Raw genomic sequence first — 25,036 nt, forward strand, 5'->3', positions numbered from 1 at the left:
TATTTAAGATTAATTTGGTTTCATTAGGATTTTGACAGGCGTTTGACATTTTTACAGGCGTTTATAGCAGGGGGGAAACACAACAACAATAACACTTCCTTGTCTCCATGGAGATTGCTAAGTTTGATGTAATTTGGATGGAACTTTCAAGGGAAAACAAAAACAGAACTCACTGGATAAAAAACTCCCTCTAGTGGCCCTTAGCGCACACACATTATGCTAAATTTAGCTTCTGACCTTTTTCTGACATTGTTCCTTCTTCCAGAACGTTCCTGGAGTTTGAACCTTGTTTCTTTAGCGTTAAGGATGAGGCACATCTGTGTTTTGTCCTCTGCGTTTGACCCGTCCTGCAGAACCGCTCGGGTTGAACCGGACAGTGCCGCGCTCCAGGATCCAGCTCCAGATCTCCAGCTTGTCGTGGTCAGGACTTTTGCTGAGCCTCAGAAAACCCCCAAAGGTCAAAGGTGTAGAAGTCTCTGGAAGTCTCCTGCGCTGTGTTTTTATACCTGATGGAAAGCAGCTGTTTTAAGTAGATACATTTACATTTACAGTCCTAAAGGTTCTCAAGAGCCTGTTTAAAGGGCAATAATAATACAAAGAATGCAGATTATGTGTTAGATTTACAGCACAAATGGAACTCGGGTTCGATCGAGGACCAAAGTGGCAACATCGTCTCTGTCTCTTTGAGCTGGTTCAGTTCCATTTAGCTTTAAAACACAGTTATTTTTGTTCGTTTAATCACTGGAAACCATGATTCACGTGATCATTAGAATTATAATTAAACCTGTTACTTTCTGCGTGTCAAACTCTTCCCGACACATTTTCTTTCCCAAAGTCATTTCATTCAGACAAATATTTGGATTCTGGGATTCTTCTGTCGTTTGCATATAACAGATTTATTCATGGTTTATTCTCGACAAAAGTGACACTTCTGCTGCACGAAGAACAAGGATGATTGCTTTTATTTATTTAAGATATTTCTTTTAGCAATAGAATGAGAAACAGGGAAACTCGCTATGGAAATGCTTCAGTTTCTGTCCTGGAATTATGATTATTTGAAGACATCAGTTTGTCAGTGATTAAAAAGCGAGTGAGAAAGGACAGTCCGAGCTGGCAGTTTAACACGCTTCTCCTCCGACGCCGGCTCTGGAATATTCCAATCACAATATTCAGATGATATTTTCACCACAGCGTCAGGACTGTGCTGAAACGCGCCTGTAACCGTCTTGTTTGAGGTTCGAGTATCGCACAAAATGTGAACATAAAACCACAAAAGGACAGAAATAATCACTATAGTCTCTTTTGTTAATCATTTTTAATTCTTGTAATTCTGGACGCTATTCTGATTTTGCACATCTCCAAAAACAACAATTTAAATATTATATTTTCTTTAATACCGTATTTTCCGGATTATAAGACGCACCTTTTCTCATAGTTTGGCCGGAGCGACTTATGTGATATTATTAACACATTTTATATAATTTTTTTTTTCATTCATTTCATTCATCATTTTTACTTTTTATTAAGAATATAAGAGCTTTTGGGTTTTTTTTTATAGTTTTTATAAGAGCTTTTCTATTAAGAGTGTTTTTTAAAGTTTTTTATAAGTTATCAGTTCTTTATTGTTTACCTCTGTACCTATTTTGTGTTGCAACACAGGAATTTCCTGGTGGTGTCTGCCGCTTGTCTCCGGGGAGATGGTTTAGTTGCCGTACCGTGGAACATTACAGGCATCTCTGTAGGTGTAAAGTCGAGATTGGGTCCAAAAGAAAGAGACGAAACGAGATTTTGACGTAATTTATGACGAATAAATTGTGTGGTTTGGTTCACGTAAATGTTTTATTTTTCTTGATTTAATTGTGCATAGAAAATATTTAAAAAATACAAAATGCAAAATGCCAAAAAATATACAAAATATAAAAAAAAAAAAATTAAAATAAATAAATGAAAAAAAAATACATTAAATTAAATAGAAAAATCTAAAAGGAATATATAATAGAATAGAATAGAATAGAATAGGCTTCATATAAACAATGCAATGATAAAAACAGACAGTTCCTTTCATCTATTGAAGCATGTTGAATAAGTGACACGTTTGTACACATACAACTCTTTTACACACACAAATATTACAAATATTAGCCTCACGATGCGGGAATGTAGTTTCTCCAGCTCTGCCAAAGTCGAGGTGACTTTCTCAACACCAGTGCCTGGAAACTGACCTTTTCACCACGTTTGTTGACTTGGAACGTTGCTTCTAATTCCACACGCTTCTCGTACTTCTCAAGCATCGTCGACGTCCGGCTTCAGGAAAACCACGTCCTTTTCGTGCACTTCTGCCAATCGCTGGAACTTGGGAGCGCGACCCTTTGGCGGGGGCCGCACCACGCCAACCGGCCCGTCTCCGGCTGCCAACGGCTCGGCATCAAAGTCTTTGACGCGGAGAACTTAACCTTTTTTGAATGACATGGAGGAGCAAAGCCAGCTACAGAAGCTTACGATTGTGCCAGACTTGATTTATTTTCACACGTTCTCACATAATCACGGTTCATAAATCTGAACCGGAGCTGGACCAGCACTAAAACAGGACTAGAACAGAACCAAATCAAGTCTACATCAGGACTCAAACAAACAAAAATGGACCAAACAAAGACAAATGTGATATTTCCGCTGTCATTATTGTACCGCTTTGTCCATGGCATAAAAACATGAACCAAATCTCACCGTTTTACACCCGTGTGCACATGAACTGCTCGCTACAGTATGGAGAGGCATTTGAGTTCTGCAGTTTTAGTAGTCCCAGCTGTATTTTTTAAGCTGTTTTAGATAAATGATATGGTTCAATGTAAAATAACGATCAAATAAAAAGCATACGTGTCTCTTTAAAGGAGTTTTTTTTTTTTTTCAAGTTGCAAAAATGACTGATTAAAGATTAAATAACACAATAAGCATCTTTGGGTATCTTGAAAAGCACTAAATAAACGTATTATTATTTTGAATGTATTATTTATATGTATTTGTTTATTTATGTGTATTTATGTGTATTTATATTTATTATATATTTATTTGTATTCATTTATTCATTCATTTATATTTATTTATTTATATTTGTTTGTATTTTTTTTTTTTTTTTTATATGTATTTATATTTATGTATTTTATTAGACCAGTTAATTGCTTGTTTTAAACTATGGGTGGCCACCGTAGTTTCCTTGATTAATGGGAAGCGGCCTCAGTGTCATGAAAGGGTCAAACCTCTCAGATAATAACGAATAAGACTAATATTTTACACGCTACAAAGAGGCCGGCCCCTTCAAAGCGCTCTGTATGTTTGTATTTACCTCTAATTAAAGTTATTTTTACCACATCTGTCTGACCCTTTCACCGCCTGGCGCCCGTGACGTCGTCCTCAGGTGACCTCTCGACCCCAAACGACGCGCTCGTACAGTAACCACGGTAATGTCGTTTCACCGGCAGGTTTCTACATGTACATCGAGACGTCGCGGCCTCGTAAAGAAGGGGACCAGGCGCGCCTCGTCAGCCCGCTCTTCAACGTGGCGCCCAAGAACCCGTACGGCATCAACAACCCGCCGGCGTACTGCTTCGGCTTCTTCTACCACATGTACGGGAAGCACATAGGTAAGGCCGGATTTGGGTGTCGTCCGGTGGTGTGGTTGTGTGGTGGTGCGGTTGTGCGGTGGTGCGGTTGTGTGGTGGTGTGGTTGTCGGGTTGTGTGGTGGTGCGGTTGTGGTGGTGTGGTTGTGTGGTGGTGCGGTTGTGTGGTGGTGTGGTTGTCGGGTTGTGTGGTGGTGTGGTTGTCGGGTTGTGTGGTGGTGTGGTGGTGCGGTTGTGGTGGTGTGGTGGTGTGGTGGTGCGGTTGTGGTGGTGTGGTTGTGTGGTGGTGCGGTTGTGTGGTGGTGTGGTTGTCGGGTTGTTTGGTGGTGTGGTGGTGCGGTTGTGGTGGTGTGGTGGTGTGGTGGTGTGGTTGTGTGGTGGTGTGGTTGTGTGGTTGTGCGGTTGTGTGGTTGTGGTGGTGTGGTTGTGTGGTGGTGCGGTTGTGCGGTTGTGTGGTTGTGTGGTGGTGCGGTTGTGTGGTGGTGCGGTTGTGTGGTGGTGTGGTTGTCGGGTTGTGTGGTGGTGCGGTTGTGGTGGTGTGGTTGTGTGGTGGTGTGGTTGTGTGGTGGTGCGGTTGTGTGGTGGTGTGGTTGTGCGGTTGTGTGGTTGTGTGGTGGTGCGGTTGTGTGGTGGTGCGGTTGTGTGGTGGTGTGGTTGTCGGGTTGTGTGGTGGTGTGGTGGTGCGGTTGTGGTGGTGTGGTTGTGTGGTGGTGTGGTTGTGTGGTGGTGTGGTTGTGTGGTGGTGCGGTTGTGTGGTGGTGTGGTTGTCGGGTTGTGTGGTGGTGTGGTTGTCGGGTTGTGTGGTGGTGTGGTGGTGCGGTTGTGGTGGTGTGGTGGTGCGGTTGTGGTGGTGTGGTTGTGTGGTGGTTCGGTTGTGTGGTGGTGTGGTTGTCGAGTTGTGTGGTGGTGTGGTGGTGTGGTTGTGCGGTTGTGCGGTTGTGTGGTTGTGTGGTGGTGCGGTTGTGTGGTGGTGCGGTTGTGTGGTGGTGTGGTTGTCGGGTTGTGTGGTGGTGTGGTTGTGTGGTGGTGTGGTGGTGTGGTGGTGCGGTTGTGTGGTGGTGTGGTTGTGTGGTGGTGTGGTGGTGTGGTGGTGCGGTTGTGTGGTGGTGTGGTTGTCGGGTTGTGCGGTGGTGTGGTAGTGCGGTTGTGGTGGTGTGGTTGTGTGGTGGTGCGGTTGTGTGGTGGTGTGGTTGTCGGGTTGTGTGGTGGTGTGGTGGTGCGGTCGTGGTGGTGTGGTTGTGTGGTGGTGTGGTTGTGTGGTGGTGCGGTTGTGCGGTTGTGCGGTTGTGTGGTGGTGCGGTTGTGTGGTGGTGCGGTTGTGTGGTGGTGTGGTTGTCGGGTTGTGTGGTGGTGTGGTGGTGCGGTTGTGGTGGTGTGGTGGTGTGGTTGTGTGGTGGTGTGGTTGTGTGGTGGTGCGGTTGTGGTGGTGTGGTGGTGTGGTTGTGTGGTGGTGTGGTTGTGTGGTGGTGTGGTTGTCGGGTTGTGTGGTGGTGTGGTTGTGTGGTTGTGCGGTTGTGTGGTTGTGTAGTTGTGTGGTGGTGCGGTTGTGTGGTTGTGCGGTTGTGTGGTTGTGTAGTTGTGTGGTGGTGCGGTTGTGTTGTTGTGTAGTTGTCGGGTGGAGTCGAGGAGATTTTGGCTGTGTTGGTTAAATGTTATGTTTTGTCAGGAATATCTAATTGTGACTGAACTCACTGAAAAGAGCCAGTCATTGTGTCATTTCTATTCTATTCTATTTCAAAAAATCATTATTATTTTTATTTTATTTTTGGTCGTTAGGCAGTTTCAGGAGCCGCAGCTATAGCCTTTTTGCCCTCAGGCATCTGTCTGCACTTGTATCCTTAATAAATATGACGTGAAATGAATTTAATAATAGATTCAATAGCCTATATTTGACAGAAAAGTGACATTTTATTTGATATTTAATTTTTGGGGTTTTTCTTTTTTTCTCACCAACGATTGCGGGCCGGCCCTCCGCTACTTGCCTGGATTCGAATATGGCCCTCGGAGGAATAATATGAGTGTAGACGCTCCCTTATTTTTAAAGCTGAAGAAAACAGAAAAGATGAAAAGAAATAAAAATGTGACATACAAGGTCGGGGCCAGAGAAAATATTTGTTTAATTAAAATGTTAGAGATGAGAAACAAATCAATAAAAAAAATATATAATTTAAAAAAAAAGGGAATCTCATGAAAAGAAAGGTTAAGGCAACATACGCTTGATTGTGGACAAGTGCCTATGGCGGGTTTTTGCAATTTTCTAATTTCGCCTGTTGTACATACATACTTTATAGTTTTACAGTTTTACATCAAATGAGCAGGTGTTTGTGGAGAAAATTAATTTGGCTGCTCTGGTAAGGAAGGGAGGAGCTAACGACAATAACACTTAACGTTTACGGTCAGGAGTTTGTGCGTTGTATTTGTCCCGAGTTGTATTTCACACAATCCTTCACGGCTCATTTATTAGCGTTCTGCGATTAGCTCTGTTGTTGCAGTTTGTGTGCATGAGTGTTGTATCGTAGATCCACATTTCTGTTCAAAAACATCTATTTCCTCTTGTCAATAGTGATAGTAATAGTTCTTATTCTATCTCCATTAAACACTCGACGATTGTGTGATGTCGTGTGAAACTGATATTGTCCGTGCGTCTTAATCATCCGACACTTTTGGGCTGTAAAACGGTCCGTCCTCGGTCACTTTCACACGCCGGCGGTCGACAGAACGGGATGAAAAATCGAGTAATTACACAGAGTCTTTCAAAAAGCCATCATTGTTCTGGACTCTGGTGACTCAAACGGAAGGGAAAAGGAAGAGAAAATGCTTTTATTTCACTTCTAATAAAGATATGAATGTTTTACCGTCCCCGCAAGTCAAAATGTAGCGTCCCAATTCAGAAACCCTTTAGACAGTATGTAAAATGTACCATAAATACGATGAAAACTGCTGCTTTTGAAGGTCCTCTGCATTTGCCATGTCTGAGCTCTGATTTTTGCCTGACGAAGGCCTAGACGCCGAAACGTTGCCTCTTTACTATTAAACTTTTATTTTTACAAGTTTGACAGTGTGCAGGATTTCTTTCCCTTTACAGTTCAGCGTCAGTACGCCCTTATCCTACGCACCTGGCACAGAACCTGATGTGCGGAGCATCGTCTTGATTCCCATGTCTGATCTCGAAAGTGTCTTCTCTTCTTCTCTAATATCTCTGCTTTGGACCTGTAGCTGTGCATTTACTTCTTTAAACTTTGTGTGATGTACCGTACTTTCTGGATTATAAGTCACACCAGCCAAAAAATGCATAATAGAGAAGAAAAAAACATATATAAGTCGCACTGGAGTATAAATCGCATTATTGGGGGGAATTTAAAATCCATGACCAAGAATAGACATTTTATCTAGAAATGCAGTTTAAAATAATACCAGATTATAGAACATGATGAATAGGTGTACGTATGCTAACGCTAACACCTTCAGCTACATGACGCACAGACAGAACTGTGGTAAGTGTCTGGTATTTTTGTAGACTTGGAACATTGCTTCTAATTCCAAATGCTTCTCGTACTTCTCGAGCATCATCGACTTCCACCTTTCAGGAAAACTACGTCCTTTTCGTGCACTTCTGCCAATCGCTGGCTTTATGCTATAGTTCTTCAGATAACTATAGCATAAAGAACATGCTAACAAGTTTACCAAAGCATCAGTTTTACCCCAAATCACTAAATCCATTGAATTCTTCTTCCTCTGTGTCACTTCTAAACAACTCCACAAACTCCAGAGGTAGAGGAAGTGCAGATTCTTCTTCTGCGTCGCTTAGAGCCTAGAGCGCCCTCTTGTGGTTGTCAGTGTGAAAATAATGAATAACATCACATATAAATCACTCTGGAGTATAAGTCGCATCCCGGCCAAAATTATGAAAAAGAGTGCAATTTATAATCTGGAAAATACGATACGTAGGCATCACACAAAGCAATCATGAGAAATCGGCGAGTTGCGGTCGGATGTGAAAAGGATAAAATATCAATGAATTCTCCACAATCGCAGCATCCCAGGCTAAACACCCACCCCTGCTCAGCCCCGCTCAGCCCCGCTCAGCCCCGCTCAGCCCCGCTCAGCTCTGCTCAGTGCCCCGCCCTTGTCCCCATCCACGGTCAGGATTGGCGCCGCTTCGGTTCTGCTGAAGGACGACTCTGGCCAAGTCTCGGGGCCAAACCCGAGCATCTGCGGCGGTCGACTCCACTGAGTGTTTTCTGTGTTGATACGAGCTTTTGTGAAATAATGGCTTTGGTTTTGTCGCTCTAGCTGTAATTAACAAAATAAACTACATTACTCTTGATTAAAAATGACTCTGGAACTGGACAAATTCGACAGACTTTGCACCAAATGGGAAAAATGTTATTCTGATTTAACTGCCTCGATTTTGTTTGTATTCATGTTACGTTCATGTCTATTTGTGTGATTATTTGTGATTTACACTCTTTGGTCGTCGCGTGTTGTGCTCTGTGTTTATCTGGTCACAAAAAACTGAAATGCGGTCAAAACCTGCGACCTTCTTGCTTTGAGCCGAGTGCCTTGATTACCTCACTTTACAGACCGTCCCTCCCGCTCAGATTCTCACACTTCTTTACAGATTGCCGTGTAATTGTGTGTTTTTCTCGCACGGCTTTAACGGCGCCGTCTTCTTGCCGCGGCGCTCTCTTAAAAAAACAGTTTTTAAAAGCAGAAAATACTGAATAGAGCTCCACATTTTCCTCTTAACAATTTCTCCCCGGAGCGCAGAGGACTTCTCTTGTAGCTTTTATGCTGAGGTTTTCTAAGTGCTCCGATCTGATGCCGCCCACCGAAATATATCTCGCTTCAGCAGCAGCGCTCGGTCATTTTCGAGCCGCGTTCACAAATCCGAGGTGTTCATCAGTTTCTGGAAAAGCTCCTGAACGGCGATAACGGCCTCGCTCGCGGACCAATTAAAGATGGCGGAGTGGTTCGGGCGGATCGCTTCTTACGGTGAAGTGCGGTTACGAAAGAACCAGTTTAGGCTCTCGAGTCCGACGTGTGCAGGAAGTGAAAGGCGCTCAAAACAGCAGCTTAGACCGGGACTAAAACTCTCTGTGGGCGTTTTGTCGACGCTACGACTTCACGTTTTCGGATTCGTCAGAGTCTGTTCACAACGCGGCGTGGAAGGCACCGTCGCCGGGGGTTACGGGGACCTGCGGACCTCAGATTCTTTGACGATGTGTAGTTTGGAGCGTGAACGACCTCGCTTTGTTTACATGCAGAGCTCTAGCGCGCTAAACAGCCAACATACCTGTGATTGATTGATTTAGTTGTTTGCATATTCTCTCTGTTGGTTCAGTCTTAAAGTGCCTATGACAGGTTTTTACGATTTTCTAATTTTGACTTTATTTGTTGTATTTGTACCTGTTGTTCATATAAATTATAGTTACACCAATCGAGCAGGTATTTGTGGAGAAAACGTTGAAAAATCTGTAGAAAATGACAGGAAGTGACATCACACCAGGGACACAAAATGTATGCATAATTTACACAAATAAACCACTTTTTTGACTCTCTAAACATTAATTCAACAAAATATAGTCACTTTCTTATGTTTTTAGTTGTCAAATTTAAAAGAGTGACATTAGAGGAGTTTTGACCCAGTGTTTTCTGTGTAATTTCCTAGTGTGATGTCATCAATTACAAACAGGAAGTGAAATTATAAACCTAAAAAATAAGATATTCTGTGATAACATTTTTAATTTTTTTTTGCAAAATTCAAAATATATTGATCTCCACTGCGTTTTAGTTCAGTGAGTCGTCCGACCTATAGGGGGCGCTTTAACCTGTATCGCTCCAACTTGGCAAAAATCTGTAGAATCGCTACATTCGAACAGACAGATAAAGAAAATGCTGCGTAAAAATTAGATTTCGGTGACGACGGCAGCACAATTGACAACCCCGAACAAAAAAAATGTCGTTCTCCACCTTCTAGACGCCCGCTAAAGTCTGCACACTTTAAATTCAACCCGGTCGCTGATTATTTCTTAACGTTTGGTGGCTCAGGTCTGTGCGGACTTTGAAGTATTGATTAAAAATCCTGAGCACCCAATTAAAGGGACGAGTTTGTTCACTGTTTAAAGGAGAGAGAAGTCGGGCGCAGCTCATGCTCACGGCCACGTTCTCTCATTATTAAATGCTAATCCGACTTAGTTTGTTCCTTAGTTAAAGTCTTAACTTTAACAGTCATTATTTGGTGTTTGGAGGTTTATTCTGACTCATTGATCCCGGGTCACAAATGCAGCCAATTAAGGACACTTGCACTGGCCTTAACTTTATATACCGTATTTTCCTGCCTTTTTCATAGTTTTGGTCGGGGTGCGACTTATATTCCAGAGCGACTTATATGTGATATTATTTGTTATTTTCACACTGGCAACCACAAGAGGGCGCTCTAGGCTCTAAGCAACGCATAAGAAGAATCTGCACTTCCTCTACCTCTGGAGTTTGTGGAGTTGTTTAGAAGTGACACAGAGGAAGAAGAATTCAATGGATTTAGTGATTTGGGGTAAAACTGATGCTTTGGTAAACTTGTTAGCATGTTCTTTATGCTATAGTTATCTGAATAACTGTTAATATGTTACGTCGGTGTAATCCCTCATTCGTCCAGGCGTGTTCCATAGTAGAAAAAGCTTCAGTTGTAGTCATCTGGACTCAGTTAGAAAAAACAGACGTTTCAACTCTCATCCAAGAGTCATTGTCAATAAAAGAATTTAGATCGAGAACTCCAATATTAATACTGTTCTGTGGTAAGACCCGCCCATTGGGCGGAGCCTTCCTGAAGTAGAAAGAGTTGTTTGTTTCAACAGAAACTCCCCCCTTGTATCTACCGAGCTAGCCTATTCAGAAACTTAATGGGCTATTAGAAACCTCTTTGTCTTTGTGAGACCCTGGCTCAACCACCCTGAGAACCTGATTAGCATCTAAATGTCCTGGTCCTGGTCCTCTACCTTTCCAGGGGTTCAGTATCCCATTATAGATACCAGGAAGATTGAATCTTAGCCCTCCATTCCTGTTTAAAGAAGGTCTTTCTTTTTTAACAAAAATAGCTTCCTTGACTCCTCTTTCAAACCATCTTTTTTCCCTGCTTAAAACCTTCACCTCACCGTCTTCAAACGAGTGATTAGAGGCTTCAAGATGGAGATGCACGGCGCTCTGTGGTCCTGAACTTGTATTTCTTCTGTGCTGATAAAGCCTCTTGTGTAGAGGCTGTTTTGTCTCACCTATGTACCGTTCTTTACAGCTTTCTTCACTGCATTGGATCGAATAAACTACATTGCTCTGTTTTTGAGTCGGCAACTTGTCCTTAGGGTGAACCAGTTTTTGTCTTAAAGTGTTTCCTGGTTTAAAATAAACAGGGACTTCGTGTTGTCTAAAAATTCTCTGCAGTTTTTCCGACAGGCCAGACACATAAGGGATAGAAACACCCTTCCTTCTCTGTTCAGTTTCCCTTTTGTCCTGCTTCTTGGTTCTCTTCACTCTGTTGAGGGCCCAAGCGGGGTAACCACAGGCTGAGAGGGCATTTCGGACATGTTTTTCCTCTTTCTTCTTGCCCTCTGAGCTGGTGGGCACACCTTGAGCTCTGTGTTGTAAGGTTCTGATCACACCCAGCTTGTGCTGTAGTGGGTGGTTGGAACCAAAGAGCAGATACTGGTCCGTGTGTGTAGGTTTCCTATATACTTCTATTTGGAGTTTCCCGTCCTCTCCTCTGATCGTGGAACAATCAAGAAAGGCCAAGCGATTCTCCTTAGCGTCTTCTCTTGTAAACCTGATATGTGGGTCCACAGCATTGATGTGATCAGAGAAGGTTTCCAGCTCTTGTTTCTTGATTGTTACAAAAGTATCATCGACATAGCGGAGCCACAGTTTTGGGGCTATGCCTGAGAATGAGGCCAATGCCTTCTTCTCAAAGTGCTCCATGTACAGGTTGGCCACTATGGGAGAGACGGGCGAGCCCATGGCACAGCCATGAATCTGTCTGTAAAATTGTCCCCGGAATTGAAAGTAAGTGGTGTTCAGACAGATGTCCAACAGTTTACATATGTGTTCAAGTGTCAGTTTGGTCCTTTTCCTGTAGGGTGGTGTCTTCCTTCTTTTATTGACAATGACTCTTGGATGAGAGTCGAAACGTCTATTTTTTCTAACTGAGTCCAGATGACTACAACTGAAGCTTTTTCTACTATGTTAATATGTTACGTTAACATACCAGACACTTACCACAGTTCTGTCTGTGCCTCATGTAGCTGAAGGTGTTAGCGTTAGCATACGTACACCTATTCACCATGTTCTCTAATCTGTTATTATTTTAAACTGCATTTCAAGATGAAATGTTTGTTCTTGGTCTTGGATATTGTCTTATATATGTTTTTTTTCTTCTTTATTATGCATTTTTTGGCTGGTGTGACTTATACTCCGGTGCGACTTATAGTCCGGAAAATACGGTAGTCTTAGGTCAGTGCCAAATGTTCATGTATATTTAGGCTTTTTAAATACTTTGGAGACCCACGCAACACGTTTCCATGTTTAATCAACAGTATTAAAATGAATGTTATTGTAATTCAGACTGTCTGCTAGAGTGCAGAGAAAATATGTTAAAATTAGGCTAAAAGCAATATCTGCTTGCACTGACGTTGGTTAAATCCAGTAATAATGTGCGGATGTAGAATGGATTGAGTATGTGATGTATTATTATAGATAACAATAATGCACCATATTATTGTCTATAGTATTATTGTGTATTATCCAGGCATTTAAATTCAGTTGCCAGCAGAGGGCACAAGGCATCCAGCTGCAAACGCGCTGAGGGGTAAAGCAGTTGAAATGAAATGAAAATCAAAGTAAAATGGCTATGTAGTGATGACGGTGATGGTGAACAGACTTTAAAAAAACAGACGAGCACTTCTGGGTTACTGCCTGATGATGTCATTTTAGCTGTGGCGAGTGAAGCTAGCTAACGCCGCTGTATTAAAGGCCACATTGAAAGCATTATTTGGGTTTTTTGTTTAGTTTTGGCTTCTCGTGTTTTAAGTTTAAGTCGGACGTTCGCTCGGGGAAATAAACAAAGCTAGTCTGTTCGAACATGCTAACGCGTGGCACCGTAAGCAATTAGCTGTAATGAGCGCGATGTTTACGGCAGAAATGCTCAGTCTGACGGTGAACTTTATGAAATTTAATACAAACCGCGGAAGAGTCTTTCGGATCTCTACCTCTGACATCACGACTTTGAGGAGAAGTTTGAAACCAAGTGTTTTTGTGAAGCCCAGAGAAGCTAATGGAACTCGCGCGACTGAAGCTAAATACAACTGCAGGTGTAACACGGTTAAAAGTTCGAAAAGAAAAGTCAAATTTGAACAATATTAGTCCTTTGCCAAAAACGTGAAGCAAATGCATAACTCCTGGTGCGTTTTAGACGAGGTCGATGACTTTAAAACGGGATTCAAAACCTCGGACGAGCCGGTTTGGCAGAATGTAGCACCTTTGGCTGTTTGCGCTGTAGCGGGCTCTTCGTGGGAGGCAGTGATCTGTGGCTTTGGCCTGAGCTCCTCCAGATGTTCATGTTTTTACCAAAGTCGTCCTGCTGATGTTTCATGACCGAAGTGCAGCCGCCGCGACGCTTTCATCGCTCGAAGCTTGCCGCTTCCACGACCCGAACCGGGGCTAAACTCTCAATGTCGGCACACTACAAACATGTCATTACAGTTCAAATTGTTCATCTTGATTTGAGGCATTTTGAGGCTTTTCTGTTTCAGTATGTCTTTTCTTGTATTTAGAAAACTAAGCAGACAACTCTAATGACATTTCCTTTTTCCACTGATTTAAAATAACAATATTGAACAAAAATATAGTTACAAAAAATTGTATAAACCTAAAGAAATGTAAAGTGAAATGTATAATTAAATATCTGTATTAAATTTCACTGTGAAAATATTCAATATTTCATTTATTTGAGGAGAAACTTCGTCCAAACTAATTATAACAATTACAGAAACAAGATTATTATTGAAATCCAGGTTTATTTTAGTATAATGTATTTTCTGCAGTGCGTTTAGATGCTAAGTGTGGCTAAAGAACATATTTATCCTACTTTTGTGCGGCTGGGCTGAAACGCAACTAAATCAATGTCTTCTTTTCCGTGTATTTTACCCGAAGCAATCATTTGAGGTGATGAAAACTGAAACACTTGAGATCAAGGACACCCAGAGGATCCGGGCCTTTTCTTTAAATACTGCCCTTTTTCTCATCCAAAGCTTTCTCCCAAGCGTCTCTGCGAAAGATAAAGAGGTGTCATAGAAGGTTAGGTGGAATTGAAAGTTGGAGCTAAAATGGAAGTATTTTACCCGAGCAGATTTTGAACCACAAACGAGGTGAAATGAACAGTTTGTGACGAGAGAATTTGGTGCTTGGACCTCGGCAGGGGAAGAAGGGGGAGATCGGTTGAGATCTTTTGCAAAATATAGTGGTGAAGAGGAGGAGACAGAGGCTGAGGAGGAGACGCAAGCTGAGGAGGCTGAGAGGGCTGAGAAGGAGACGCAGGCTGAGGAGGCTGAGGAGGAGACAGTGGCTGAGGAGGCTGAAGAGGAGACACAGGCTGAGGAGGAGACACAGGCTGAGGAGGCTGAGAGGGCTGAGGAGGAGACGCAGGCTGAGGAGGCTGAGGAGGAGACGCAGGCTGAGGAGGCTGAGAGGGCTGAGGAGGAGACGCAGGCTGTTGAGGCTGAGAGTGCTGAGGAGGAGACGCAGGCTGAGGAGGCTGAGAGTGCTGAGGAGGAGACGCAGGCTGAGGAGGCTGAGAGGGCTGAGGAGGAGACGCAGGCTGTGGAGGCTGAGAGGGCTGAGGAGGAGACGCAGGCTGTGGAGGCTGAGAGGGCTGAGGAGGAGACGCAGGCTGAGGAGGCTGAGAGGGCTGAGGAGGAGACGCAGGCTGTGGAGGCTGAGAGTGCTGAGGAGGAGACGCAGGCTGAGGAGGCTGAGAGGGCTGAGGAGGAGACGCAGGCTGAGGAGGCTGAGAGTGCTGAGGAGGAGACGCAGGCTGAGGAGGCTGAGGGTTTTGCTGCTATGTTGGAGACAAAAAGGAAGTTGGCTGTAGCTGAAATGACAACATTGGAAATCGCTGTTTGTGACGTTGACATTATTGCTATTTAAATATACTAATATAAATAAAAAATATAAATATACAGTTATAATAGAACAAATATGTCCATGTTTATGTCAAATAAAAACTTAACTGAGGCAAGACAAAATCCTGACTAAAATAAACGAGGAAAATGATAAATGCCTTTTTCAGTGTATTAATTCTAAAAAAACAGTACACTTCTGTCAGATGGAGGACTGTATCTTTAATGCAGTACTTATCCCATTGCAATACTGATTTTTGTGTTAACCAATATTGCTTAATCGCTGCTCACATGACATATTGTGCAGCCCTTTTTTCCAGATTTTGGCCAATTAACTCTGAGTCAACACAAACAGAGCGATCGCCCTGCATTTCCCGGGAAGGTTATTGTGTATTTTGGCGATGTCGTTCTTTTTCCTCCGTTTAGCAAAACCCCTATGCCCGCAAACAGGAAATCCACTAATTAGGACACGATCGCATTAATCCAGAGCTTGAAGCGATGCGTGCCAGGACGAGGGTTCCAGTGGCTTAAGCACGTTGCCAGTTCCAGCGAAGGGCATCGTATTCACCGCCATCCAAGTTTTCATTAGGCGAGTATCGGCCCGGATCAATACTGTGAAGGTTAAACGGGAAAACACTCTCGCACTGAATTAGCACAAAGTGAGTGTTTAAGTGTTTAAGCCTGACTAATGCGAGACAGAGGGAGCTCCGGTTGGCTGTCGCAGTCCAGGTGGAGAGAGGCGCACCTTTTAACCTTTATCGCTTGTTGCGCTCGTTCCTCTGTTTCTTCCTCTCTCCACTCTCTCTCTCTCTATCATTCTGTCTCTTTAAATACAGTGGATCATTGCAGTGCAGTGAGAGGTTGTGATACCTTAATGAAACTCATCTGTGGCGCTAAAGCAGGTTTATTCCCCCCCAAAATAAACTACCGTATTTTCCGGAGTATAAGTCGCACCAGTCAATAAATGCATAATAGAGAAGAAAAAAACATATATAAGTTGCACTGGAGTATGAGATGCAGTTGCAAGTATGAAAATAACAAATAATATCACATTTAAGTTGCTCCGGAGTATAAGTATATAAGTATAAGTCGCAGAGAGAGAGAGAGAGAGAGAAGCTAGCTAACACTGCTGGATTAAAGGCCACATTGAAAGCATTATTTGTGTTTTTAGTGCTTTTTTAAATGTTTTTGAGCACTTATGTTTTGGCTTCTCGTGTTTTAAGTTTAAGTGAAGCAAATGCATAACTTCTGGTACAATTTGACGAGGTCGACGACTTTAAAACGGGATTTAAAACCTCGGCCGACCCGGTTTGGCAGAATGTATCAATAATAATGAGTCTCAAAGGTTTTGTATTCATCCATCCACAGTTCAAATCTTGTTGTGCATAAAAACCACATTCAATTAAATAATGATCCTCAAAATGTACTGTTCCAACTGTAATGTACTGAACAACAACTCGATAAGACCATTATTGGGTCATGCCGACGTCTTGAGTCCGAATGTTTAGAGGTTTTACTCATCGGATGTCCTCGATTTAAAAGCCTATTTGTGCTTCCTCCGCTTTACGCTCCCTTTTGCCTAGAGCTGAAAGACACAATGTCCTGCGTTGACCACGTCTCGTTAGTTTGTCATTGTAATTTCTGTTTTTGTAACATTGCAGTTCCTTTGGCCAGGTCTTATTTTATAGTCGTAAATGGAGAACACATAATAATAAGACTATTCACTAACCTTGTGTAAATATGTAACAGAGACTAATTGCCCTCTTCAAAAAAGGACAAAAAAAAGTTTTCCTTGGTGAAAAATATTCTCAATGGGTTTGTCATTTGCAGAATTTGAGTCTTTGCTGTTAGTCGTTAGCTTGACTATATTTTGTGTGGCCTTAGTTTGGCAGCCATTTAAGTTAAGAACATTTCACAACATCTAATTTTGATAAAGACGTGTCCGATCTCGCGCCTGCTATAAACACCAAACACATCAAACCTCACCGTGAAGTCAGTTGGCCTCGATGTTTCTCTGCACTGATTTGTTTGCTCCAGTTTATTAGCAGTTAAATCTGGTGGTTGAGCTCATATTGAACTCGAAAGCGTCGTAGTCTCTCCTCTCACAAGTTCAAAATGCCACACGGGGACGCCACATGAGCCCCTGATGGCTATCGTTCTCCACGGTCCAGGCGGAGGGTCGGACCTCACATCTGGACACATCTGGACAGCGCTCTGAAAACACAGGACCTCGGGGTGACCGAGGGTGACGAGCGGGCGGGGGGTCTCGCGGGGGAGACAGGAGCACCCGCCGAGGTTGAGTAGGCCGTGACATTTCCAATTTGTTGCCATTGATCGCGGGCCAGCGCGTCTCCCGCCTGCCCTCTGTGTCCAAGAGGCCGACGTGCCAGGGCCGCGTGCTGTTGTTGTGATGATGAATGGGCTAAATGTCAGGGATTTGAAACCGCACTCAGATCCTCCACACACCACGCTCCGTTTAGAATTCTGCCTCTCAGGCCAAGACAAACGCAGACCCCGCGGACCACGTCCAAGAACCACCAATAAGCTTTTCTTAAAGACGGTATCGAACGCCAAATCAGCTTGTATTCAGAGAAAAGTGATCGCTTCAACAGTGTTGCGTACAACAATCAGGAGTTCTTCAAGGATCCATTGGAAAACTGAAGAGAGGAGGTCCAAGGCGTGAGAGGTATTAGATCAACATCAAGACCTTGCTGAAGACCTGAACTTTGATCGAAACGTGGTTGGATGTTTAACTTATTGTCAGACTGCCTTGGAGCTCCTTTCTTAATGTTCTCAACTTGTGTTCACAACTTCACCGTGTACATGGGGTTTTGATATAATTCTCGACTGATTCTACTCCTTTTTGTGCTCAATAACACAATAACAGCTGAAAGACGATCACTCATGCAGCAGGTATCCATTAGGAAGCTCAAACGTAGTCGCTCAGTTGAAACCTGTTCGTGACACCAAAATGTCGTGAACTTTCTGCAAACAATTACCAAGAAATAAAGACATTGAACAGAGTTTGTCTTTCTCAAAAGGTGGATCTTTACTTGGCTAGGCAGTGTAATTACGTTCTTTGCTTACTATTTCATTTTCATACAAACCGTGTGTAACCTCTTTTGTGTTATTCTTGACACCGCATTTACAAAGCCGTAATGTTAAATTTAGAAACTCGTTTAATGCTCAGCCCTCCGTCTCTTGCAGAGTTTGTTGTGACTGCTGCCCGACAATAGCACATTTAATAGTCTGTCTTTCATTGTGTCATTTGAAAGAGCAGAGCGGCGTGGGTGACGAGTTGTGGAATTTGTGATGCAGTGTATCAACGAACTATTGTAAAATGAGGTGAAATATTGGGTTTCATTTTTTGTGGTTGAAGCTACTTAAAGTTTATCAAAGAGTCTGGTCCCTTGTAGGTGGTAAAACTTCAGAAAGGATCAAACACTCCAAAAACACTCCAAAAACACAAACGGTACTGGCCCACAACATGTTATGGGCAAGTACCCTTTTAATTCTTTTAGTTCAGTGAAGGTTTGACTCCTTTACAGAGTATTGTAAAATAAGACACGGCCTTGACATTTGAAAGACATTTTGTTGGGTGAAAACCACAAGGAAGCAACAGCAAGGAACACAGTTTTATCCAATGAGAAACGTTGTTGGATGAGACAAGGACATTTTTTACACTTTTGAAGCCATCGGAAAATGTGCCACGTCTCTTCAACAATAGTAATATAAGTATGCCGTGACTCACTTTTTTTTTTTTAAAGACACTGGATCTTGAACAAAGGTGGCCCTCGGACCATGTTTTCTTGGCCCTCAGGACTCCTGGCGACTAGACCTTGTGTTAAGATTTTAGGTCTATATAAAAGCTGGTGGCTCAGTCAAACCTTGGATAAAAGCGGTATCAGCCATGATGTGCTTGAAGTTTCACTCCTGGTCGAAGCATGAATAGTTTTCTGATGTAATGTGAAACAGGAACATACTGTGCCTATACTGTGAATTAATCTGCAATCTCTGTCTGTGTCCAAGTGATGTCCCTCGTTGATCTATAAAGTTTGTCTCCAAAATATCAATGCCAAATACTTCTTAATGGGGTACATTTATATCAGGGGCTTTTTCTAATGAGATCATGGCGGTTGTTCAGACACTTCCTCGGCGTGTCCCGCTGGGGTCTCGCAGGGATCTCGCGGGGGTCTCGCAGGGGTCTCGCAGGGGTCTCGCAGGGGTACCACAGGGGTCCCACAGGGGTCCGTGTTACGTTTGTTTTAGGACGAGGCTGGTGCTCGGCTCTTCACGCGGCTCTGACCTTCTACAATTGCAGCATCTGTTTGTGAGGCTCCAAACCCTCTCACTCTTCCTCTTCCAGATGCATAATTGAACACTTCCAGCAGAAATTGTTCACTGTTTGACGCTGCACTGCAAAAAGAAGAGAAGAAGAAAGAAACATACATTTTAAACTTGATTTGAGGGGTTCTGACGGGTTCTGACTTTCAATATGTCTCAGGTGTCTAGATATCTCAACGTTTCGGCGATTTGGCCTAGGCAAACGGGAGACCGAGGTTTATGTAGGAGAATACATCATAAAACATCATAAGAAATACCATAAACAAAATGTCACCTAAATGACACCTAATGATGATTATATATATTTACAGTGGCATTCGATGATCACCTGTTCAATCATCCACATCAGTCAATAACAGTTGCAAATACGATATTACTAGCTGATCAAATGTAAACAAAGATGTATTGAATTTTTTTTTTAAATCCTCCGCCCCCTCATGACCTTGTATTAAAACAATGTGAAGCATGTTGGACTTGTACCCTGCAGACCAGGCCCCCTGAGGGCTGAACCATGAGGTCACTCCCAACAAGGCCAAAAGACTGGCTCTGATTAACTAGAGGCTCCACAGTACTCAGAGTACACATAGTATACAGAGCACACACAGTACTCAGAGTACACATAGTACACAGAGCACACAGAGTACTCAGAGCAAACAAAGTACACAGAGTTCTTCTTCTCTATCTCCTCGCTCCTTCCTCTCTCTCTCAATTTCCCCTCCATTTCCTCTCTTTTTCTTCCCCCCTCTCTCTGTCTCTTCTCTCTCTGTCTCTTCTCTCCCCCCTCTCTCTGTCTCTTCTCTCTCTGTCTCTTCTCTCCCCCCTCTCTCTGTCTCTTCTCTCTCTGTCTCTTCTCCCCCCTCTTTCCTCCCTCTCTCTCTCTTCTCCCCCTCTCTCCCCTCTCTCTGTCTCTTCTCTCTCTCTCTGTCTATTCTCTCCCCCCTCTCTCTGTCTCTTCTCCCCCCTCTTTCCTCCCTCTCTCTCTCTCTTCTCCCCCTCTCCCCTCTCTCTCCTCTCTCTGTCTCTTCTCTTCTCTCTCTCTCTCTCCTCTCTCCGTCTCTTCTCTCCCATCCCTCCCTCTCTTCTCTCCTTCCTCTCCCCCCTCTCCCTCTCTCTCTTCCTGTCTCTTCTAAAGGCCTTGCTCTCAGTGTCATCATCTGCAGTTGGATGTGAAACTCCAGGGCCGGTGCAGGTGTGAGTGTGTGGAGCGTTCTGCAGCCACAGCTCAGTATGAAATGACCTTCTATGCATATATTTTATTTTAAAGATGCATTATGGAACATTTCTGGTGGAGAGTTTGCCATCTACTTGGAGAGTTTTATTGCCTAAACTTGGTCCACAGTGCGTGTAGTTTTGACTCACACTCAGAAGTCTTTTTCAATCTGAAGGTACTAGCCTGAGAAGCGTAGAATGTGTCCTGCACTGAGCTAGTAGATTAGTCCTGCCCCAGGGGAGGAGTTACACCCAGAAAGTGCTCTGTCTTTGTCATCTGATTGGCAAGTTGTTATGTCTGAAGTTGTTATATCCTGTCGTGTTGTATTGACCTCCTCTCGCAGCTGCCAAACGCCCGAATGGCCTTTGATTGTCTTGATTTCCTCCACTCATTTCGGTTTGAATATAGGGTAGTAAACAGAAGGTTGATTATGCAGGTTGGTTCTCAACTTAAATTATTTCAGGGGGTCCCCAAATGATGTGGGGACTTTTGAAAATGTATTCAGGGGTCTTAAACAAGCCTTGGCGCCCTTCAAATGCAGTGGTCGATGTAGATTCGTGTTCGCTGACCGACCAAAGTCATTTATCTAGGCCTATGCTCTGGAAATAAAATCAATCAATAGAGATACATTTTTTTGTGTACGAACGCCAACGGTTGTTATTATGGGAGTCACAACTGAAAAGGGTCGAGAACCGCTGCCTTAAACCACTATGTCTGTCCAAAGTGGTATTCTCTGCCTATCGAAGACTTGAACATTCAGTAAATGCCTGTATTTAGGTCATTGTACTTAAAGATCATAATTTTAATAACAAGTTTATGTAATGCTCCTTTACATCGGGAAACCAATTCAAGTAATTTATTCTCTTTTGCGTTGAAAGGTTTTTGTTTTTTTTTCACATTTTGGCAATTAGTGAGAGATATTTGCATTACAATGTCTGTTGAACTTGAACTTAAATGTGTGCATTTTCACCCCGACTTAACCAATCCCTTTATATTTAATAAACATTCATAAATAAAGGCTGAATAATTAAAATGTAAAAAGCCTAATGTTTGGGTGATACAAATACGCTTTAATTAATGTCTTTTTTTAAGGCAGCAAAACTTTTAGGTTGTGGATTTTCCTTTTTATTCCCTTGTTATTATGAGAATATATTTTAATCCGTGCACAATTCTGGCCCGTGCGCACTCCGAGACGTCCCGCCATCTGCAAACAGACTCCGATATCACTCCGATTTCACCCATCTATGCGTATCCCCCCTAAAAGCAGCGGCGCCGTCATTATTAGACCCCGTCGTCTCCAAATATTGTCAAGTCGCCCGATAGAAATGGGCAAAGTTTGCCGGCGGTGAAGTGGACACGAGGGGCAGATTTGTGGAGCATAAAGCCAAATTGAAAGTTGTGATGGGCTGTGAAATGCCGAGCGGCCGTCTCCCCCGTTTCGCCTTCACCGCTCGGCCGGGTCCTAAAGGTGCCGTAGAGCGAGTGTTTACCGCGCCGACGATGACCCACTTGGACTCGAGGCGGAGGGCTCGCCGGCGTATGGCGACGGATCAGATGGTTCCTGTCGTCGGAGCTGCCCCGGGACGTGTGGATTTGTGGCCGCGAACGTGTCCGTCTGTCGTAGCTTTCGTTTTCATCCCGTGGGGAGTTTGCATGTTCTTCCTGTGGCTGGGCAGGTAAACTTCAGACGCTGCTTGAAGGACACGGATGATGCCAAATTGACTCTTTTGAGCTTTTGGCCATGTTGAACATACCCAGCGTTGTATTTAGCGTCATTCATGCTTCAAAGTCCTCTCCTCTCTGAAACTTAAAAAACACTCCTGAGCATTTCTGCCTCAAATCACGTTCATTACAGCTGCGTGCTAACATTAGCATGTAGCTTCCCTCTGCCCATAAATTGAGCCAAAGTCAATTATTGATGTGGAAAGTAGTTTTGGTTTATTCTAAAACCGAAATAAAGTTAAATAAAGTAAACACAAACAACAAGGAATGAATGGTGGAGAATGGATTAGAATAGAAGATATTTCTTTTCTACTTGTCATGTGTTATTGATTATACACTCTTATAGATTTTGAAATGATAATTAAAGGTTTTCCTCATTGACTTCAAAGCACAATGGCTCCATCTTTGGGACACTTTATTATGCAAAATACAAATAATTTGAGGATGCAAGTGCCGCTTACTTAAATTATAATTCTTAAAACATTTTTAAAGCTGCTAAACAGCTGTAACTTATTCTGTACTCTAATTCACTCCAATAAAAATATATACGGATTATAATGTACATCTTACACTATAGAACAGATGTTTACCTCTCTTCGCTCTCTCTCTCCTAGGTACGCTAAACGCCCTCCTGAAGCAGAAGAGTCTGACCGCCACCGACAGCCCTGTGTGGTCCCTCAGCGGTAACCAAGGCGACCGCTGGAAACAGGCCAAAGTCAGCATCCACCCCGTCTCCTCCTTCCAGGTGAGCGGATCAGTATGAAGGTGTTTCTCAGCTCTGACCAATCACAAATCCATAAGCATGTTGTCCAAGCGAGCCATTGGCGTATATTGGCAGCCATGTCTCTGTCATTCAGCCCCAGGGCAGCCATAGCTACAAAGGTGGCTTACAACCATAATGTTTAAAAAGTGTTATGTTAAAAATGTGGATAAAGATGAGGAATCTCAATCTTTCCGGTTGAATCCATGCGTCTGCTTCTTATTTCTCATGTTTTAATTTGATTAGCTTAACATAAACTTAAACTAATGTTAAAAACAGAACAATTTCATTTTAAATTGTTTACAGCAATCCAGAGTTATTTTTCTTTTTTCTAACGCATTCCGACCATCCAAATGTGCAACTGCAATTTATCAGTTTATAGTTTCCAGCATGCTAACAGTTTCAAGCATGCTAACAGTTTCCAGCATACTAACAGATTCACAGATGCTAACGGTTTCCAGCATGCTAACAGTTACCAGAAGGCTAACAGTTTCCAGCACACTAACAGATTCACAGATGCTAACGGTTTCCAGCATGCTAACAGTTTCCAGAAGGCTAACAGTTTCCAGCATACTAACAGATTCACAGATGCTAACAGTTCCAGCATGCTAACAGTTTCCATCATGCTTACAGATTCCATCATGCTAACAGCTTCCATCATGCTAACGGCTTCCATCATGCTAACAGCTTCCATCATGCTAACAGCTTCCAGAATGCTAACAGTTTCCAGCATGCTAACAGTTTGCAGCATGCTAACAGTTTCCAGCATGCTAACAGTTTCCAGCATGCTAACAGCCACATTAATACACACCCAACATAAAGGTGTATAACTTAATTTAGCTTTAGTTAATGTTCTCAGTAACTTTGACCAACTTTTCCTTGAGATTGTAATACATAAAGTGAGGTGGACATAAACAAAATAACACTGACGTTTAGTGGTACTTTAATGGCGGTCCAGTGCAGCGTCCAGTCTCCGCTGTCCTCTCCAAGAACACAGTCCCACATCATTTTACCAACAGGAAGCTAACGGCAAATATGGCTCTGCAACGTTCTCCATCATTTTTACGGCCTCGGTGTTTGCAGAGTAATTAGAGTCTCCGGCTCCAGAGTCTATAGGCGGCGAGCGAGCGTCTTAAATTCTGTGACATTAAAAGAGAAATAAAGTCCTGCCACCTGCTGCTTTTAAAACAGTCAATTAAGCTAAATGGCCGCGTGTTTACTTTTATTTGTCTCCGAGCAGCGCCGCGACGCCCGTGAATAGAGAATGAGACCACCTTTTTATGTAAAGATTCTGACGGTAGCAGTTTGTGAGATGTAGGAACAAGATCTGCCGAACAAGTCTTAATTTATTTGACATTTGCTACAACGAGCCCAACGCGCAAGAAGTAATATCTTTGAATTTGAAATGTTTTTTTTCTTTTTTACAAATGATACCCGAATAGACTGACTTTTGTTTTAAGATATTTTCTTTGTAAAATGACAAATGTTTCTTCTAATTCCAACCAACAGATTCTGAGTGGAAATGGTCATGAAACAAATACGCGTAAAAAAAAGTTGATTTTATGCGTAGTTTAACACAGGAATGAGGGTAAGTTTCTGTTGTAACAAACAACTCTTTCCTCTTCAGGAAGGCTCCTCCCAATTGGCTGGACTTACCACAGAATAGTATAAATATCGGAGTTCTCGACCTAAATTCTTTTATTGACAATGACTCTTGGATGAGAGTCGAAACGTCTATTTTTTCTAACTGAGTCCAGATGACTACAACTGAAGCTTTTTCTACTACAGGAATGAAAGTAACGTGCTGTACTTTTGGCGCTCGTCGGTTGTGTAAGTGATTGTTTTGCCGTTGTGGGTTCTCTTTCTGGTCGTTTCCATTTCACGCTACAGCTGCTCTGTCAAAGAAAGCCAGGAAATGATCGTATCTATGGCCCCGATGTGTGTCTTTGCCCCGTGTTCAGGTGGTGGTGGAGGGAGTCAGGGGCCCGGGGATCGAGGGGGACATCGCCATCGACGACGTGACGCTGGAGGAAGGCGAGTGTCGAGACCCGCCGCCCAGTGAGTACTACTATCACTATTCACTACGTATTTATTTCTTATTATAAATCCACAGGCTGCAATGAAAAGTGGCTTCACACCAGCAAGTGCAAAATGGAAAATAAAGTAATTCATTTGGAAATATTTTAAAGATAAAGGATCTGTCCCGGGGATCTGTCTCCAGACCTC

At 43.0% G+C, this 25,036-nt stretch overlaps 1 protein-coding gene across 1 annotated transcript in view; it reads left to right on the forward strand.

The window, feature by feature from the left end:
* Positions 1-25,036, forward strand: part of mdga2a (MAM domain containing glycosylphosphatidylinositol anchor 2a) — a 338,648-nt gene that overhangs the window by 309,444 nt on the left and 4,168 nt on the right. The window contains exons 15-17 of the mRNA XM_072449239.1: positions 3,477-3,638; positions 22,665-22,795; positions 24,772-24,868. Coding sequence (XP_072305340.1) covers positions 3,477-3,638; positions 22,665-22,795; positions 24,772-24,868 — 390 coding nt within the window. The remainder of the gene's footprint in view (positions 1-3,476; positions 3,639-22,664; positions 22,796-24,771; positions 24,869-25,036) is intronic.

The sequence above is a fragment of the Eucyclogobius newberryi genome, unplaced genomic scaffold (assembly GCF_026437365.1).
Source record: "Eucyclogobius newberryi isolate DKJ021-1_F unplaced genomic scaffold, fEucNew1.0.hap1 SCAF_1, whole genome shotgun sequence".
Taxonomy (NCBI): Eukaryota; Metazoa; Chordata; class Actinopteri; order Gobiiformes; family Gobiidae; genus Eucyclogobius; species Eucyclogobius newberryi.